The 19,933-nt window shown below is 49.5% G+C and overlaps 2 protein-coding genes across 7 annotated transcripts in view; both read left to right on the forward strand.

Annotated features, from left to right (window-relative positions):
- Positions 1-2,025: 2,025 nt before the first annotated feature.
- On the forward strand, positions 2,026-18,952 carry sh3kbp1 (SH3-domain kinase binding protein 1). Of its 2 annotated transcripts, none has more exons than XM_029147624.2 (19): positions 2,026-2,281; positions 5,985-6,142; positions 9,965-10,079; positions 10,553-10,659; positions 10,731-10,866; positions 10,948-11,042; positions 11,763-11,852; positions 14,878-14,941; positions 15,022-15,116; positions 15,204-15,299; positions 15,385-15,436; positions 15,527-15,598; positions 16,123-16,264; positions 16,464-16,534; positions 16,664-16,770; positions 16,841-16,963; positions 17,078-17,286; positions 17,364-17,427; positions 17,499-18,952. In XM_029147624.2, the coding sequence occupies exons 1-19, from the start codon at positions 2,278-2,280 to the stop codon at positions 17,535-17,537; spliced, it is 1,839 nt and encodes a 612-aa protein (XP_029003457.1). In that variant the 5' UTR covers positions 2,026-2,277; the 3' UTR covers positions 17,538-18,952. The 2 variants fall into 2 exon arrangements, with proteins under 2 accessions (XP_029003457.1, XP_029003458.1); XM_029147625.2 differs by having other exon boundaries at positions 2,027-2,281; positions 10,948-11,027.
- Positions 18,953-19,751: 799 nt separating this feature from the next.
- The window catches only part of map3k15 (mitogen-activated protein kinase kinase kinase 15), a 13,740-nt gene continuing 13,558 nt past the window's right edge, over positions 19,752-19,933 (forward strand). For 3 of the 5 annotated variants that reach the window (XR_008694480.1, XR_008694482.1, XR_008694481.1), the window contains exon 1: positions 19,752-19,933. This exon is cut by the window's right edge and continues 612 nt beyond it. The gene's annotated coding sequence lies outside the window, so the exon portion shown is untranslated. The other 2 variants (XM_029148375.3, XM_029148376.3) reach the window with 2 other exon arrangements.

A 19,933-nucleotide genomic window follows, 5' to 3' on the forward strand; every position in this document is an offset into this window, starting at 1 on the left:
AAGCGTTATCCAATTTACCTGACTGTCTCTTTTCCCTTATGTGTTTTTTTTACAAATTTTATATGATGGTAAACATCAGTTATGTTCTTTCAGGTTTGAGGAATTTTAAGACAATACCAACATAGCTACTTGGTGTTTGTTCACAGACAATACCTTCAGACTTGTTGGTCTTGGAGAATATTTATTATGTAATCTCAGTCTGCATTGGTACCACAGATGGTTTGGTAACCAGTCATCTGTTGGCACAAAGTCCTGCAGAGCAGTAATTGGGATTTGCAAAAAATTTTAATCAGTAATTATGAGTGCATTAATAATTTAAGGGAGAAGATGTGTAAGAAGCATGGACCGTAAGAAGAAATCCACGGTCTGTGAAGATGTGTTGATTTAGTGTCAGGAGATGGAGATCAGTCACATCATGTAATAGCAACATTGTCCCAGATGGTGTCACTTTAGTGCTTCGTGTTAAAACGACTTTGATTCTCAGGAGACACACAGTACCATTCATCTCTGGACCACAAAACTATTTGTCGCCCTTGAAGCAAAATAACAGCAGTCCCTAAGTATGTACATTTTTAATCACCAGGGGGCGCTATGCTAAACAGCAGTGTTACGTGTTAAGATGATTAGTTTTTCTTCTGCTCAAATCGTGGCCATCAGAGCATAGGTGGATTATGATATAAGGAGCCCCTGGATACAGTCAGTACAATGCCCAGTCTTCATATACAGGACCCACTGTGAGAGAGATAATTAAGCACTACTACATGTCTTCTCTCTAGTATTCCTGCAGCACAAATTAGTTTCTACATTCAAGTCAAGGTCAGGTAAGCATCGCTACTTGCGTCACAGATACCGGAGTTCTTTTTTTACCGATATAAACTCAGTACTTTTCAATGTCACTTCTGAAATGTGTTGTAGTTCACAAAGTCAGATTGCTGATGTTTTCTACAGAGCAGCTTGTTCAGTCACAGTGCTCCACACAAGTGGCAGCTGATTCCTCATCTCTTTCTCTGCTCCATCGCTTCATCGGGCTTGTTCCGCTGCCGCCAGCACATTCTCCCCTGGATGCGGTCTGATCCAGGAGACAACAACACTGCAGGGCTCAGCACGTGCATGTGTGTGTGTGTGTGTGTGTGTGTGTGTTACTGAGTTACTTGCCACTACAGTTTTTTTATGTGTCTTAAACTATTTCATCACTCATCAAATATGTTAATCATCTGACCTGACATCACTACTAACTCATATACTCATATTATCGCCATTTATGTATGTTTGCTAATTATCGCGAGATTGTGGGTACAGGGTTCGAGGCTTTGAGCTCAAACATATGCTACATTCAAAGAATGTTGGAAATAATACCATTCACAATAAGAGAAGGACAGAACTATCCTAGAAAGAGAGATATAATTATTAGATTCTAATTTGGGTTCAGGGAGAGAAAAAGCTAATTTACAAGGAAGAGGATATGATAAAAGGTTAATGTTTGAGGTACTTCAAAAATTTGTTTATGATGAAATGTTAATGTTTGAGGTACTTCAAAAAGCTAATTTGTTTATTCTATACTTCTTCATTTATGTCTAAGTTACTGTATAAACCTGTTTATAGATGTGTCTTTGATTATAATACTTCTCTATATCAACACAAAAGGTTGTTGTGTTCCTCTGGACTTGCACAATTACTGTATGTTTAGATACATGCATAATATACAATTATGAAGTATTCATCTGATTTACAATCCATAATTAAACATGCCGTCATCTGATTTATGCATGGTTACACAACAAAAATACAGATTTTAAATAAAATCTTTTGCAATGATCATGAACAACTGGAGCATGTTTACTGGAAAAAGTGTTGACCAGTTTATTTTTAGTAGCCTATTGAGGTCCGTGGTCCCATAACACCACCGCCATCTGTTCTTGGCGTACAAGAAATTGCGTCACATATCTGCTTATAATTAAAAAAAAAATTATGCAAATTTAAATCTCGCAATTTACGCAGTGCACCTGAACGCAACAGAGAGAGAGAGAGGTTTGCTCGTCAGCTCTTTCCTCCGCTCGCTGTCCGCTCGCTCTGCCTCCTCTGTCGAGAGAAAAAAAGAGGAAGGAATATGGTTTCATCTGACGCTCCTCCCGTTCCAGCGCTGCTGTAGCGGATCTGCACTGCGAGCGAGAGGCTGGGGCTCGGTCCGGTGCAAACCCCCTCTCTGTACTTGAAGCGACCGCCTTCCCCGTTGCCAACCAGCCCGTAGGAGCGCCACCAGCACACCGGGAGACATAAATGGGTGAGATGCGCTGCTTTTTTCTGCCTTTTATTTGGGAGAATGCCCAAAATAGCCTCCAGCGCCTCTGCGCATCTGGATGGGGAGGAATGAACGCCCGCTCCAGATGTGCTCTGGGCTGAGTCCGTCTCTCCTTCCTCCCCCCCTGCTCCCCCGCTCCCCTCCCTGACGTCGCCTCAGACGTGTTGCCGAGCTGTTAGTAAGTGGCCGCGCGGGTTCGGCGTCTCACTCGCTGGCGTTCCACGCGTCCTCTGTTCACGGTTGAAGAGCGGCGCGTGGGTGTCGCTGCGTGGATGCGAAATTTTCGAGACGAGCGTCGGGGTCGCGGTGATGAGTTGCAGATGTTGACACGTTTGCATTCACTCGGACTATCCTGCGCGGGTGCTGCCGAGCGTTTGACTGAGTCCAGCTCCAGTGAAACAGGCCTGGTCGTGGCACCTCATCTCCGTCATCACTTCCCACTGCGCTCTTGTTGTTGCACACAATGCATAAATTATAGCTGGTTGCACGAGCGATAAATGCGTTAGGCTGGATTTAGCACCAGTGCCATTCCTCCAGAGTGTGACTTACTGGGCTTGCATTGTTCTGGGCTACTTTGTACTGGGATACGTCTCTAATTAGAGAACGCAGACTTGTCTGTGCACACATGCAGGAGGGGTGAGGAAAGTTGAAAACACCCCCACCACAACATACACTGTGACACAGTTAACAGCTCTTCAGACCTGATGTGCAGCCACATCTAATGAAGTGGCCTCAGAGAGCAATTAAGTAAAGAAGAGGTGAGCGTCAGCAGCTCAGCTCGTCCACAGCTGTTCTGCAGGTTAACCTCCTGCACAAGCTCGGTTTCTCTGTCGTCATAGGAAGGAACGCGAAACAGCCACTAGACATGTTTCACTTTTCTCAAACTGAAACACTCTCGATTTTTTTAGTTTCTTCTCAGATGAGCACACACTGTTTCTTATCCGGGGGTTGTCAGAAGGTTTCGGCGTTAGTGGGATTACTGGGCCGTCGAGGGAGGGCGGCAAAGCATAAACACACAGCCGCAGAATAACTGCCGAGGACGGCTGGAATTTTCCTGAAGTCTGTGACTGGATCTGTGGTGGGAGTGGGTGGCTGTGGATTCCAGCGGACTCCGGGCCAGCGTGAATGTTTTATAGGCAGAGACACACAGCTGCTCTTGACATCATCAGCAGCAGTGACACACACACACACACACACACACACACACACACACACACACACACACACACACACACACACACACACACGTAAACACGGGCCTGCTGGAAACCAGTGAAATATCAGCGTGTGTGTCTGTACTGTACACGTTTCCTCTTGTCTAAAGCCACTGCAACTGTGAAGCACTGCAGACCCGGGTTGCTGTCCTTCCTGTGTATGTGTGTGTGTGTGTGTGTGTGTACATGTTTTCCCTTCGACGTGGGGACCATAAGCCTTGCTTTTGCTATCAAGGTGAGGCCACTTGGTAGGTCCCCACCAGTCCGAAGGCTTTTTTGATGGTCAAGATGTGATTTTAGGGAGGTTAGAATTGAGTTTTGATTCCGATTAGAGCAAAGGTTAGACGTCTGCCTGTGTGTGTGTGTGTGTGTGTGTGTGTGTGTGTGTGTGTGTGTGTGTGTGTGTGTGCGCGCACGCCTTGACCACTTGAGTGGGAGTTTTGTTTTGTCTGCAGGTTTTCAAATATTCACTCCCCATCTCGCCTCTGCCATTTTTGGCCTTGCTCACAGGCATCGGGGCGGTTTCACACTGGTTGCATGCTTTAGCTTCATCCACTGACACTGATTCTCTTAAAACTCTTAAGATACCAGATCCTCTTGTCTGAGATACAAAGTAAGACAATCAGATGTTTTTAATTGATTTTGTTTTGTGAAATTAACTTAACGCTGTTTGAGGCCATGTGTTTTTGTTGCACCCCTTTCTAGGCAAAACTGTGTTAGTGTTAACCACAGAAAGCCCACTTCACCCGTGGTTAGTGCATGTGTTAGACAGGCCACTTTTCAGACATGGGTCCGTTTTCAGTTTGCTATTTGCAGATAATGAAGCCACCGGCGCCCTCGCTGGCGCTGTGAGGTGTTTGATTGAGTCTCTTCAGGCCGTGCGGTGCCGTATGTGGCTCATATCTCTGCAGAGGACGGGCTCGTCCACAGCCCACGGGCACTGACGCCCGCTGCACTCTGAGGCTGCGTTAGGTGCATAAACCTGCCTTTTTTCCAGTCTGATCGGCCGTCTCCCTGCGGCTGCCTGTCGAACCCGTGGTTACTTCCAGACACGGCTCGTCTCCCGTGCGCGCGTTCCTGTGCCTCTGTGACTGACGTGGGTGTGCGCGCTGCACAGTGCCGTCCACTCCCGTCACTCACATGTACAGTAACGCTGCCTGTCGTCTCGCTGTACACACCTCTCCTTACTGAGAACCTTCCCCCCACTTCCACTCGCTGCCGCTCGCCACCACTTCCCCACTGACATCACCGCCCAGACTCAGGCTGTGGTTCGTCTGCACCGGATCGCTGTGCCGACGGCGTGAGCGGACGCGGGCCGTCGCAGAGGAGCGGCGTCTGTCCCCGTGCAGGACTTCCTGCAGCGCGTAAACTCTCGGCGATCCCCTGACCTGCTTCCAGCCCAGCAGCTTTCACAAGTGTGTGGTCTTGTGGTTCTTACTGTTGCTGCTTGCATTGTCATCAGGGCAGTTGAGTTTGAGGAAACCATGTGTGTGTGAGTCATGCTGCTGTTACACCCCAAAAAAACCACTGGACCCTTTGACCTTTGACCCCACCCCCTCCTCAGGTCACCACACGCTTTAGACAAGGATCAGCACCACTGTGTGATTTGGTGTCTGTGTGTGTGCCAACGGTTGCTAACCCATAAGATGCATTCAGTGCAGTTGTTTTTTTATCAGAATTAGCAGCCTCGTGTGGGAATGAGTGACCTGGTGTGTGTAATTTCCCCTTTTTATTTTTCCCTTTTAGTTACTAATGCAAACTGAAGGTTTACCTTCACGTTTCAACGTTCAGCTTTCGTTCCGGCGCCACAGAGTCGGCCCAGTTTCTTCTTCTTTTCAGTTAAATCCATCCGCATGCTTTGCTCTTCTCTCTGATTGACACTAAGCAGCCTCACAGGCTCAGTGGCTGCAGTCTTTACTGCATTTTCCTATTTACTTCAAAACTATTTTTACCTGAAGATTATATAATTTATTATATAAAGGGAAAACCTGGAAGTCATGTTCACGTTAAGCCATGTTGACTGACTGGAACCACGAGTGCTCCAGTTTGTCTGTCCATTTATTTTTCATGTTGCATTTCATGGTCATTTTCATTTTGACTGGATCTACTGGACTCGGCTTGTTGCGTGTGTTGAACTGGACCCTCAGTACAGTTTCCAATTTGTTGCTCTAAAAGATAATCGTGTCATTTCCTCTTTTGCATCTTTAGTTGTAATGATGGAATTTTGGTCATTTTCTGAATAGCAGGAAATCAAACCCTCATTAGGTAAGAAGCAAGTAGCAATTTTCACTATATCTCTTTGTTGCAAGTCACAGTAAAGTGTGTTCCACTGAATGATTATCACTGCGTCGTATTCTCTGACCCATTTAGTCAGAGACTAAATGTGGACTTGACTTCCCCATAATGACCTTTTACAGTATAGATTCATTTTTAAACGCACTAACTCTATGTTTCTCATGATTTGTGCACAGTGGAGGCCGTGGTGGAGTTTGACTATGAGGCTCAGCAGGACGATGAGTTGAGCCTGACGGTGGGTGACATCATCGTGAACATACGGCGAGACGATGGTGGCTGGTGGGAGGGCGAGCTGGGTGGACGCAGGGGCCTGTTCCCAGATAACTTCGTCAGGGTGAGTAAACCACTCCAACCTTACTCTATGTTCTGGACCACTGGGAGAGTAAACACTGTGCTGACCAAAACAGGCCCATAACAATGAGCTAAATAAATGTAAAGACTCACAGAGCTATAATGTGGATGGACATAAAGGTTTAGGATCACATAGCCCAACACTAACTAACCAGAAACTATTAACGATGAGTCATAATGAGCAGAGAGCTTGAAATGGTTAACACAGCACTCTTTCTTATGATCGTACAACAGTTGCGTAAATGCTGTATTGCCACTACACATTTCTGTTTCCTGGTTGCAATGTGACCTGACCCTCAGATCACAGAAACACTTTGCTGCACATGCTACTGTTATTAGTGCTGATGCTTTAGTTCGTGGAGTTCATGCTGTTGGTGCTGTGTGCGTACGGACCCTGGTAGCTCACGGTGAGTGTGTGTTCTGATGTGGAGGTCTGTGCCCTCCCTGCCTCCCCAGATCAGCGCTGACTCACCACCAAACCGTGCGACTGCACTAATGGACGTGTGGGGCCTGAACCTCCCGTGCAGCCGACCAAGCTGCAGCCTGTGCCTCATGCAACCAGCTGTAACTGGGACGGGCAAAAGCGAATGTGTTGGTCGGGGTAGTGGTAAAAGTGGGTGTTTAGGGTGCCGAGAAGAGGGAAGCGTCTTGTTCACTGTACCATGAGCGGAAGTAGAAGGTGTCACTAGTGTTTTTGACAGCGCGTGTCTGGTCGGGTGGTTCTCCGTGCAGCCAGGCTTTATTTGTGCTGACTGAACGTCACGGCTCTCATTCACTGTCACAGCGCCGGACAATGGGCCTGTGAAGTCCCGCTGACCGTGTATGCGCTGTGTGAGAAACAGAGGGAGACTGTGAGTAATGCGGGAATACCAGACCGGTCTGTCACAAGACTGCAGTTATGGGAATTGGTGACATTAGGCTTTGCAATGCGGGTGAAGGAAGTGGGGGCTGTGGAGAAGTAGGCTTCGAAGGTGACAGGAAGTGATGGGACGTGAGCAGCCCCCGCCAGTGTAGGACAGAAAACTGATGAAAAGTCCCATTGTGGAGGCAGCTCAACTAATAGTAACTATTTGAATCATGTTTGTTTCCTGTTTCGAAGCGTTAGCCCCGGCTGGTGCTGTTGATTCAGGTCAGACTTGATTCACATGGCAACTAGTAGAGGAGTAGATATTGTAAAACCACAGGTTCACCCACTGAGCATCAGATGTGCCACCAGTGCTTTAAGATCACATGATCTAAAAGCCACAGTCACTGAGGGAAATGCTCTGTCGCAGGCTGTGGCGATAGCGTCGGTGATCAGAGCTCGAAACTCTTCACAAACACTTTCAACTGCTGTTTCCTGCAAACAAGCTGCTCGTTATCAGACGCTTAACAAGGCTAATGGCAACATTTGGGCAGGACCCAAAAATGACCTTTTAATATTTATAGTTATTTAACCTGTGTAATATGTGAAAACACACGAAACCCCTCTTTTTACAGCATTATCTGATGTTGGGTGTCTGTTCAAAGCGATGAACATCACACTAGTTCGTGTTGGACGCCGCCGTCAGCGTGTGGGAAGACTTTAAAGTGAATGATGAATTAAGCCGCGTGTTTGGCACCGGCCGCACTCGTGGAACAACTACTGTGGCATGAAGAGTCCACAGGAATCTGTAACGTAGGCCGCTTGGCAGCGTGAACACGGAGCCCATGCGAGCTGCAGCAGCAAACGCAGCTCCTGCCTGGACCGCGCAACCAGGCAGAACGTGAAGCAGGACGCCCAAATGGTGGATGTGGCCTCACACAGTGACGCGAAATGGAAGCGTAAGACGTATAGTTGCCCCAAACAGTGAAGCACGTCGCTCGGCAGCGATGCAAACGCAGCGTATTTGGTCTTTGGCAGCTCAGGGTTTCACACCAGGCTCCTCAAAAACACTGAGATGTCAGTGAAATTAAACTAATGACGGTAAAGCTGCTCTCATTATGCTCTGCTGCAGTCAGTGTGACAGAGACCGTTGTGCAATAAAAATGTTGCTCATGAAAAGAGGGAAACTGTATTTTTACTGCGTATTTCGCAGTGTTTGCTCAGCATACGATCACCGTTTCCTCATTTCTCTTCTCCGTCTCTGAGTTCGGCCTACGCGCCGGGAGTTAGCTGCTACCGCGCATTGTTTTGCATTATCTCGGATTTGGAGATGGGAAGAGGTCAGAGGTCTGATGATAGTGGAGCCACAGCAGGGGGGGTGCTACCGACACACAGGCTGCCATGTTAACGTACCGTAGGAGCGAGCGCAGTGCGGCACACGCAGGTGTTTCCTGTTCAGATATGATGAATCACGTTGTCTTCCTCAGTTTTTTTTTTTTTTTTTCAGACGGGTTTCCTTTAACTCCGGGTTACCTCCATAATCCCCACAGGAAGAAGTGCATTAGAGCATGAATAGAGTCTGTGCTGTAACAAAGGCTTCCAAGAACAGCGCGGTTACTGTAGCGCTCCCATTGTTTCCCTCTGCAGAGCCGTCACCATTAAAATCGAACGAGCCGGAATAAAGATTTAACATTTCATTCTCACGCAGCGAACGCGGCCTCTCTTCCAGGCGCCGTGGGCCACGCGCGGCGCTGCGGCTGCATGCGTAGGCTGCCTTGTGCCTTGTGGAGTCTCCGAGTTCGCTCGCCCGGTCTGTGCCTCGGTTTCTGAATGGACGCGCGTGCGAGACATGAAGGAGCGATCCTCTGCGCGGCGGCTGCAGAATCGATGTCGGCCCCTGCTTTTACATTGACGCTGCATTAGCCTAGTTAACCAGCTGAAAGCACCAAGGTAACCGTGGAGCGGGGGCTCGCAGTCCAATGAGAGGCTAAACCTGACGCGGATGCTTTCATCTGTGACTCCCTTCAGCCGGAGCAACACACACTGAACCCAACGGCACACTCTTAATTGGCCCCTCAACTACTGAGAGCGCGAATCTCTGCCAGTGTCCAATTTGCGCTTTGGGCTGCTTCATACACAAATCCCACTCGCTCCAACATCGTGTCCGGCCCCTAAAACGTCTCATTTCCTCACGAGCTTCAGTTGTTGTCTAGGAAACGCGTCTCCCCGTCGGTGTATTTTGGGCTCCGTGTGGCTCATTAAGGCTTTCGCGCCGCACCAGGCCTTGCTGAGGCGCGTGTGCGCGAGGGGACGGACTGTGTGAGTCAGTGTGCCGGGGTCCGTCTGCTGCGCCAGAGGCCGGGGCTTACGAAACCGCGTCATGCCGAATGCAGCGCGGGGATGTGAACCGTCACGTCTAGCATTCGTGCCTGGATGTGAGCGTCTCCCTCCTCGCTCGCTGGGCGCCGCCGCCTGCCTCATCTGCACGGCGTCTTGTGATTCCCCCGCTCTGTGCAGGCAAGAGTCACGAGGGCGCACATGTAGCGAGCGGAAACCGAGGGAAAGGTTGCAGCCCCGATGGAGGCGGCGGTGCAGCGCTTGTGCTGGCGTTTGCCCGAGCTTCGCGAGCGCTCGCTGTTGATCTGCTGGTAAACAGAGGCTTGAAGTCTAAGACGGGCGGCGCAGGCCAGAGAAGGATGCCTCATACACATACAGGGGAGCAAACATCATTTGCATTTATTGAATATATGAGCACGTTCATTGCATAACTGATGGCATCATAACCTTGAGGACACATTCAGCTGTGCTAATTCTGAAGGCAGCGCTGCCTTATAGCTTCACTTGTTTATAAATTACTTCCTCCTGTTTTATGTATTTTCTCACCTCCCTCTAAACATTCTTCCTCAGCCCCTCCTCCTCGTCCTCCTCCTCTACTAATCATCTCTCTGTCGCTCCCCATAGGAAATAAAGAAAGACGGGAAGCGGGATGGAGGTCAGGCCAGCGTCGTTAAAGCGGAGCTCTCCAACGGCAGGGCCAGTCCCGTGGCCAACCCCGGCGTGCGACCGGGTCGGAAAGGTACCGAACTCAATGACCCGTAGACACAGAATGTCCAGAAGACGTAGGACGACTGCACAAAGATAAAACGTCAACCACAATAACACACAACAATCCACACCGAGACACAAATTAACCTAAGAGTCTGTGCACAAATCATGTTTGGCTGCACACACACCTTCACGTGATGCCTTAAAACTTACCGTGAAGGAGGCTGACACCTGGTGGACAGAGAAGGAACTGCAGGGCCTCGTCTTGGCGTCTGAGCGGGTGTGGAATGAGTCAAAGAGTAATGAGCAGGACAAACAACTGCAAGGCCAGTGGGAAGCATGCGGTGTCAGTCTGTCCTCTAATTGAAAGGTCAAAGGTCAGGGGATCAGAATTCAGCCACGGGGACTTCTGTCAAGTCACTGACCAAAACATTAATGCACGAGGTTTCATGGCACTGAAGCAGAACTGTGTTTAACTACATCTGAGCCGTGTGTTTGCTGCAGGGGAGCAGATCCGTAAGCGCAGGTGTAAGGCGGCGTTCAGCTACGTGCCTCAGCACGAAGACGAGCTCGAGTTGAAGATAGGAGACGTCATTGAGATCATAGCTGAGGTGAGAAGAGGCCTCAGTGAAGACGCACCACAAGTTTTGGTTCCTCCTAAATGTGCATCGCGTGTGTTCAGGTGGAGGAAGGTTGGTGGGAGGGGGTTCTTAACGGCAAGACCGGAATGTTTCCCTCCAATTTCACCAAAGAGGTCGCGAGCGAGTCCGAGGCGCCCTCGGCGGACACGCCCACCTCGCAGGACGACCTCCGCAGAAGTGAGTCCACGCAAAGCACAATAATGGACAAATCAGTGCTAAGATCAGTGCTCTAACATGGAGTGTGTACATTGTGTCCAGGTAAAGACAGTCCAGGCAGTGAAAGCGATGGCGGCGACAGTCGGTCTGAAACAGGGTCAGCAGAAATCCAGCCTAAGAAGGTGAACAGCGAAAAGGTGCACACATTCTGCACACGCGCTTCCGTCGTGCGATCCTATCTGAAGACTTCATCTCTGAGCGCGTTTATTCCTACAGGATCCTTCAGCACTTCCTTTAGCGCAAAACAGGAAGGTGACGCTGCTCCTTCGGCACAAAAAAAAACAAAAAAAATCCCGCCTCCAGTTCCAACACGTGGTGTGCGGCGACAGATGTTGTGACTCATCAGGATGAATGTGTTTGACTGTGACTTCAGCATTCAAAGCGTTTCATCAGACGCGGTTCTTTACACAGAACGAGCCACTGAAACGCGACCAGGTCAGATTCATTGAACCGCCGAGCGGTTCCAGGCCGATGGCTACAAGCTGCTTGCGAGGAAGTGTGTGTGTGTGAGATCTGCTCGCTGACGTGTTTTAAGGCTGATTTGGATAAACCGCTGCTGATCCTTTCTCTCCTCCTCCAACCACCACCGGCTGAGGCCGATGGCTGACTCCTGTAAATACTGGGAGTTTTGCTGGGTTTAGTTGCACGTCAGCTTTGTTATCTTTGTGAATCACACATTAAAAATGGAACCCACCAGCAAAGTGGAACAGTTCCTTAAACGCCAACGTGCAGCCTAATGCCCATGTGGTTTTCATTAGCCTGAAGCCCTCTGTTTATGACCAGAGCGGTTTGATGATTCTGGGACCAGAAATGCTCCTGCATGAAGCTGATGACTTGTGCCTTTAATTAACCTTCAGATCAGAGGGTTCGGCTTTGGTGACATTTTCAAAGACCAGCCCATCAAGCTCAGACCTCGCTCTATGGACCTGGACTCAGAGGGAGACAAGGTGAGACACACACACACACACACACACACACACACACACACACACACACACACACACACACACACACACACACACACACACACACACACACACACACGCACGCTGATGCTGTGATCATTGTATTGTGCGTAACATGGGAAGGAAGTCCTGGCTTTGGCTCCTCCTATTTGTCTGTTTCAGCTGTACAGCACAGGAAATGACACACACACACACACACACACACACACACACACACACACACACACACACACACACACACACACACACAAAGCAGAAGTGAGAGCTCCACAGGGGGAGAGATACAGAGAGGGAGAGAGAGAGAGAAGGGGTGTGATACAGTTTCGCAGTGACGCACACCCACACACACGCGCACAGACACACACACACTGTCAGAGCTGATGCAGCAAAGCTTCGTCTGTGTTTAAGTGGAGCCAGAGGACGGTAGGCTCCTGTTTTCTGTTCTTCTGCTCTTATTTCCTTCTTCTGTTGCTTCTTTTGTTGCTAATCTTCAGCATTTGAGCGTGTTGTGGTTTTGCCGTTAAGGTTCTCTAGTCGTTTTTCTTTTAACTACAAAAACAGAAAGTATATAATTAGATACAGTATGGAAACATTGTGGTTTACTAATAGCTTTCAATTACAGTACATATCTAAGTTTCATAGAGTCTTATTTTGGCCTCATGCTACATTACTTCTACTGAATGTGTCTTTACTTTCTCTCATTTTTTCATAAAAACTAAATGAATGAGATGTTGATCTTACACTCGCAGGCCACTGTATGACAGTGGGTCCAAACCAGTTCATCTAAGTAGATTTAATGTCTGCTGAACTGCATTGGACTGGACAGGTGTGCCTAATAAAGTGGCCAGTGAACGATCTCCTCCAAAAGCAGTTGGAGCCAGGTGTCGATGTTCGCGTTCCCCCCAGAGACGTGTCGCCCCCTCAGCGCCTCTGGCTTCATTTCCATAACCGCCTGATAGTTCACCCCGTTTATCTGCAGAAGGAGCCAAAACCTGAGCAGTCCCCACCTTCTACACATAAACTGACCTCTAACCTCGCAGACGCTGACGTGTGAAGTTGGTCAAAGGCCTGTGAAAAGCAATTCCGCTGCAGACGCACTGAGTGTGAGTCTGTTGTGACGGATGTGTGTCGACCGCCCGCTGAGCGCGAGGCTGTGATGTTGCTTTAATGGGAGACGCTTTTTTTTCATCCCTGTTGAGTCTGTGGAGGAGGCGACGGCGTCGCCACCCGGGACGGAGCCACGACGGCCGGAGGCTCAGCGGCCGCGGCCGCCGTGCGTCCCCTAGGTGCTGCTTCCAGTGTATTTAAGTGCATTTCAATAACTTTTGTTTTTTATCAGTGTGACACATCTATAAGCAAAGAGCTGCGTTTCCTCTGACTCGTTTTTGCTGAGGTGAGTCAGACAGAAATCCAATATCAAATGCTATGTGTTGCACGAAAAAAGGAAGTGGAACAGTTTCGTTTTAACATGTCTTGTTTTACCCGCTGTGAAAAGGACCCGACCCTGAAGACGTGCTGTGATTATTGTGCGGGGTGGGTTTTAAAGGACTCCATCAAACTGCGTGACGCAGCCTGTGAGCGCTGGGCGTCCATCTTGGGGTCGACCTGGCGCTCTCCTCAGGCTCGGCGCGTCTCATGACTCTCTGTGGAGGCGACAGCGGCCTGCAGAGCGGTGCAGGTCTGCTCTAGAGTTTCCTGCCTCTCGTTGTGCCGGTGCAGGTTGGTGCAAGGTTCCTCCAGCACCGCATCCTGCTGAGCCCTGACAACCACCGTTTGCTTGTTTCAGTCGGCTGGATGTTCATTTATTACGTGTAACATTAACAGATTCAAACAATGCTCTGGCGCTGGGCTGGACGTGTGGCTGTTGGTTCTGAGCGTTCTTTGTTTCAGGCTTCGAGGTCATGATGGATCAGATAAACATCACTTAGAACCTCACAAAAGTAGATCACAGTCGCTTGCAGCCACAACAGTTTGCAGGGGCTCAGGTCCGCGAACCAACGGACACAATGACGATTTTCTCAGAATTTACTCAGTCCAGATCTGATCTTTTCACGTCGACGGCTCGTATTCATGTTTGCAACCAACGTGTACAATGGCAACAGAACAGAATCATTATTATTATCAACAAGCAACATTTCAGGCCCTGGAACAGGTCGAGGAGTCAAACAGTTTGAAATGTATTCAAACCGTCGTTCAAACAGCTAATCTGGCTACGTGTTCCTCACACGGAGTGAAAAATACAGCCGTTTCAGAACATTATAAAAATAAGAACAAGAAGTTGTGTGACCGTCATTACTCCTGAGAATAGTTCTCTCTCTGGCCGGTCCACAGTTGACACTAGTGGACACGGACGCGTCTGACTTTGTAATGATGCCTCGACGCTCGAAGCGCCACATGGGTCTCATTAGGGAGGCAGCGAAAGACGCGGCTCGGAGGGAGCAGAAGCCGGCGGGGGAGGCGGGCTGGAACGCGTCGGGCCGACGGAACAGAGCGGCGTGTGTGCTGGGCACAGACCGGGCCCTGTGCATCACAACGCATACGTGTGTGCTTTCCTGTGGAAGAGCCACCGCGGTTCCACAAACACTGTGGAGGGATCCACTCCAGCCGGGAAACAACGGCGCCTTTAACACCCGGCCCGTTGGGTCCACGTCAGCCAGGCGGCTTCCAGTTAAAATCTGTGCGAACAGGACACATTCTGCTTCATTGCTTTGTAATTTAGGTCAACTATAGTAACATAGAATTCTATTTATTTACTATTCTAAATGTGTAAACTGGTGTGAAGCAGTGCACTGGGTGAAGTCCACAGCGTCTGCACATATACTGGTGTCTGTCTTCACACCAACCACAGCTAAAACAAACCAGGTCACAACGCGCTGTCGGTTTTGTTGTAAACTCCGGAAGCCTCAAACCAAATCATAATCGTTACATCAGACGAACGCCACCAATGATCTCAAAGGTTCTGTAGCAGCCGAGACTAAAGGTTTCCTTCTGTCTGTTCACCGCGCAGATCAGCGAGGGGAAGGCAGCGAGTGCAGAAACCATGAGGGCCGAGCCTGACAGCAAATCTAAAGGTAACGACGGCCCCGGCGGCGAAAAGCTCCAATGCGTGTGGTAGAAAAACAAAAGCAGATGTACGCGTGTTTTCACTCAGGGCGTGAGCAGTGCAAGGTCCTGTTCCCGTATGAGGCCCAGAACCAAGACGAGCTGAGCATCAAGGAGGGCGATATCATCAACATCGTCACCAAGGTGGGTCAGATGTGGAACAGGTGTGGATGCTGGCAGTGACTGGGTGAGTGTGGACTAAATGCAGAACGAGCGCGTCCTCTTGTGCAGGACTGCGCCGATGCCGGCTGGTGGATGGGGGAGATCGGAGGAAGACAAGGCGTGTTTCCAGACAACTTTGTCAAGCTGCTAGAAGTTGAGAAGGAGGTTAGACAGGAAACCTTGACTTTTACAGCTCAAAGTGTCTTAAAGACGCGGCAGACCGTTCATGTGTTCGTGTCTGTGTTTCCAGAGACCGAAGAAGCCGCCTCCTCCCAGCGCCCCGGCTGCTAAAGTCGCCACAGGTAGAACCACGCTTTATCTTTGCCTCATATTCATGTTCTGAGCACAAACCAATGCTGACGAGTCCAAAACCTATGCATTTGAACCTGTAGAGAAAAAGTCAGACGTCAAGAAGGTTCCTCCTGAAAGACCTGAGCACCTGCCACACAGAGACCAGGACAGAGGTAGCCTGAGCTGCAGCTCCTTACTGATCCTTCACTAACCTCTTTAACACTAGGGTTTTTGCTCTTTGCACTGGTGTCGGAGACAAAGTCACCAGCACTAGCAAAAGAAAAATCCCTTGCAGAGCTTTGATTAAAAGAGCGTGTCAACACGAGTCTGTGTCTGTGCAACAGGAAGCGCTGGGTGCTGTGGTTTGACTCTTGAAGCTTAAGATGCCATGTTAACTGCTGGTGTCAGACAGACGCTTCCAGTTGCACTGTAACCTACTATAACTCTACAGAGGAGCCGCCTCAGCGACTGCATGTGACGCTTTCATTTAATTCCTTCTTTCTCCTCTTGTTTCCTCCTTCCTGTTCTTGCAGCTTTGGGCGGATTCAGACTTTCCTACTTCCTGTTTTGACCTCGAATTTAGCTCAGATGCTGCAGCTACCGCCTCCATGGCCGCGCGTCTGTGTGTGAATGCTTGTTCACGGTTGTTATCCCCCGTGTAAACCCGTGTGTTTGTTCGTTTTGTGTGCGTGTGCAGGTGAAGAGGTGAAGGCTGGCGACATCCCTAAGCCCTCCCTCCCGTCCATCCTCCCCAAGAAACCCCTCCCCCCAAAGTCAAGCTCCTCCCTCTCTCAACCCCCGCGGCGTCCCGAGAGACCGCCCGCTCGAGAGACTCCTGCGTCAGTACACACACACACACACACACGCACGCACGCGCACGCACGCACACACACACACACACACACACACACACACACACACACACACACACACGCACACACGCGCACACACACGCACGCACACACACGCACACTCAGCAAGCGTTCAAGAATCCAAAGCGTGAACAGCCTAACGTTGTTGTATGGTTTACCTGCTCAGGTCTGAAAGCCCCAAGTCTGAGGGCGGGGCTTCGACCCCAGATTCTGCCCCTGACAGGTCACATGACGTGGGTGAGTTTGAGTGCGGGGAGCGCTGAGCCGTCGGTTCGGGGCTCGGTGCATCAGTGCCTGTCGGAGTGCTCTCCATCCTGTGCTGCCTGCACAGGCTGAAGTGTCCCGTTTCCCTGTGTGTTTGCGCAGAGATCGATCTGGACGCCGTGGTTACGTCAACGGAGAAGCTGAGTCATCCCACGGCGTCGCGGCCCAGAGTCACCGACCGCCGGCCTCGCTCGCAGATCATCACACCTGTAAGTGTTTGCAGCCGCCGCGGTGGGTTCTAAATGAAGGGTGTCTTCACCGCCGTTGCTTGTCTCTCAGTCATCCACTGACCTGGACGCTCCCGCGGTGGAAGTGAGGAAAGACAGAGCAAAGGAGGATCATGACGCGGTCCCGTCAAGACCCGTGGACATCACCCTGAGGAAAGGCATCCCCATCGTCCCCGTAAGAGCACCGCTCAGCGCGTCCAGCAGGGGGCGCCACAGCTCATCTTACTGTCACCGCCATCCTACTGTACCTCCAGACCGGTGGCTCTGATGCTTCCTGTGTTTGTGTCAGGTCCCCGACGGTAAAGCGCCCCTGCCCACCAAGCCGTGTGCTCTGGCCCTGCCGAACTCCAGCCACCGCACCTTCTCCGCGTCTTCCTCGGGCCTGAGCCCCTCCCCGGAGCTGCGGCACTCGCCCCTGACCCCCCCGACGCTGGAGGAGCTCAGAAGCCAGCTGAGGGACCTGAGGACCTCTGTGGAGATGCTGAAGAGCCAGCACAGGTGAGGTCTCACGCGGACACGGTGGGTGCATGTGATCCGCTTTCACGCTGACGCTGACGCTGACGCTGACGGTTCAGGCAGGAGATGAAGCAGCTGGGCAACGCGCTGGAGGAGGAGAAGAGGATTCGTCTTAGTTTACAGGTGAGACTCCTGAAGGACAGAATGCGGTTGTAATGTATTGGCTGTCGTCACATGCGCGTCTGGCTTCACAGATGGAAGTAGAGCACATAAAGAAGAACCTGCCCAAATGAAGACTGAGGCGTCATCACCTGCTCTGGCACTCTGATCACCACATAGGAGGCCGTCATTGGAAAACATTTCACCGCCGGCTGAGCCTCCAGCCAAAACGAAGTTTGTGCCAAATGATCGTGACGATCAGCATCAGCGAACGTGAAGCACCGTGGACTCGGCCACAACGTACCCCACCACCCACCCCCCACCCCCCGACGCCGCCTTGTCCTGAGCTCACTTCTTTCTCTCTGTTCAGTTTACTGCTATTTTGTCGGAGCTTGCTGTGCCACAGGTACTGACCGGCCTCGGTGCATCGCCGTGGTTACGGAGCGATGACGCGACCCGCCGTTGCCGTGGCGATGTCACCGGTACGCTCTATTATTGCCAAGCGTGAAGGGAACGTGGGACTGGACTCGCGTGGCCTCAGACGACCTCTGTGCTCTTTGTGTGTCCACTCTGTGGCCTTTGACTCTTCTGCGTGTGTGTCTCCTTTTTTCGCTCCGTGTGGGGATTCCAGTTTTGGACCTGCAAAGTGACCCTGAAGCACCAGCTCTACTCTCCAAACTCTTTTCTTCTGACCGTCACACCTTTTTAACTTGCAGTCAGGTCTTCCATCCGCTAAATGAAGCAGGCTAAAATCACAAGCACATCTGGATTGTCCCTTAAAAGCTCAGATGACACATACTGATGCTGTAGGTGCTATTTCAAGTACTTTGGCTTTTTGAGAAATCTGCTGTTTACTTTGATGTGAACTCGTGTGTCTGTTACTTATTAAGATGCAGTAAAGCTTGAAGCAGAGCTAAACAGCTCCTGGATGTAGTTTCATGATGTACCTGTATTTAGCTTTAGCCTCTGAAACAAATGCAATTTCTCCACAAGTCAATCTACTCTGAATCCAAAACTGCCCCAGATGTTTGACTGCAAATTAAAAACTGTCTTGAAGAAAAGCGCTGCATGAACACACCCGCGTGAGACAGGAGAATTGCCTTATGAGGACGACATCGAACAGACCCCGAAGCAGCTGAGGTTTGTGGCGCAGCGGGAGGTTGGAGATGCTTTAAGGAATGTAGACAAGGGAAGATCCTCACAGGAAGGGAATGGAAGAGAAAGTGTGTGTGTGCATGTATGTGTGTGTTTGTTTTCGCATGTACGGCCGTTTGCCTCCCTTCCTACATGTGCACAGAATCTATGGCAACCCGTCACTGTGGCCTTCCTGTCTTTCTTTCTTTCTTTCTTTCTTTCTTTCTTTCTTTCTTTCTTTCTTTCTTTCTTTCTTTCTTTCTTTCTTTCTTTCTTTTTCTCTCTCTCTCCTATGACAACAAGGAAACTGCTACAACTGAGGCTCCAGCTTGTTTTCTTGACTCTGTCTTTTCTCTCCAGGATAGTGATAAATATATACTTTTATATTTCAGTGTAATAAAGATGCTATTATGTATTTTTGTGTGTATTTTGTCAAAGCATTACAATATATATGAACTATACAGAACCAATATTTTTTGGACTGTTAAAGGCCACCACATCCTGTGGAGACCACAGACAAAGAAGAAATGAAAGCCCTGAGTCAGTTTTACCAGGCTGGGAAACAACTGCAGGATTTCAGCAATAGCACACGTTTTACGTAAGCACATAAACTCCCCTGAATGTGAATAATAATAAGATCCTGTGTCAGTCAACGTTAATACTGCCGCACACAGCTGCTTCAGATCAGGATCTTTCTACACCATAGCATAAGGTAAACATAAAGTGTACACGACAACAACGGACAGAAGAAATAAAAGCTGCTATCACACAAGCAGCAGATGGAAACATCCCCTAATAGTTCCTAGAGAAGCACCTGCCTACAGTAAAAATGACCCCATCACGGTGCCACCTGTTTGTTTCACATTTTCTGTGACTTATAAAGTATATTATATTCCACCTCTGTTTATATACTTGGAAAATCCCAGGATGACCTTCTTTGTTTATTCAGCTATAGACAGTTAAGCTGTAAATCAAATGATGAATGAATGCTAATATTATACTTTATTCTCTACCAGCAGTTACCGACATAAACAAAATACTGAAATGACTGTGGTAAAAAATGATAGAACCTTCTGACCACGCGGAACCCGGAGGAATTTGGGGAGAGTATTTATCCACTTCATCCACAGCCTCCTGAGGGGAATAAATCAGGTCTCTATTCATTTATTTGCTCAGAGAGGTGATAACTGAGAATAACTTGGCTGCTGTGTAGGAGGGACACGCAGTTTTATATTTAGACAACCGGAGACGCGGCGATAACGTTTCAAACTGTGTCCGGGACGGAGGAGACGGAAGCGCTGATGGCTCTGCCCCGATGTATAAACACTCTCCCCGTGGGAAACTTTAAACCAGGTTAAAGGCGAAAGTCAATAATTCAACTTATGGATGCCTCTTG

The sequence above is a fragment of the Betta splendens genome, chromosome 4 (genome assembly GCF_900634795.4).
Source record: "Betta splendens chromosome 4, fBetSpl5.4, whole genome shotgun sequence".
In the NCBI taxonomy this organism is placed as follows: Eukaryota; Metazoa; Chordata; class Actinopteri; order Anabantiformes; family Osphronemidae; genus Betta; species Betta splendens.

Excerpts from the sequence above, each read along its gene's own strand:
- sh3kbp1 (XM_029147624.2), top strand. Across the intron at positions 10,660-10,730 it reads TCATTGAGATCATAGCTGAG|GTGGAGGAAGGTTGGTGGGA; the intron begins GTGAGAAGAGGC and ends GCGTGTGTTCAG. Across the intron at positions 16,771-16,840 it reads GCTCGCAGATCATCACACCT|TCATCCACTGACCTGGACGC; the intron begins GTAAGTGTTTGC and ends CTTGTCTCTCAG.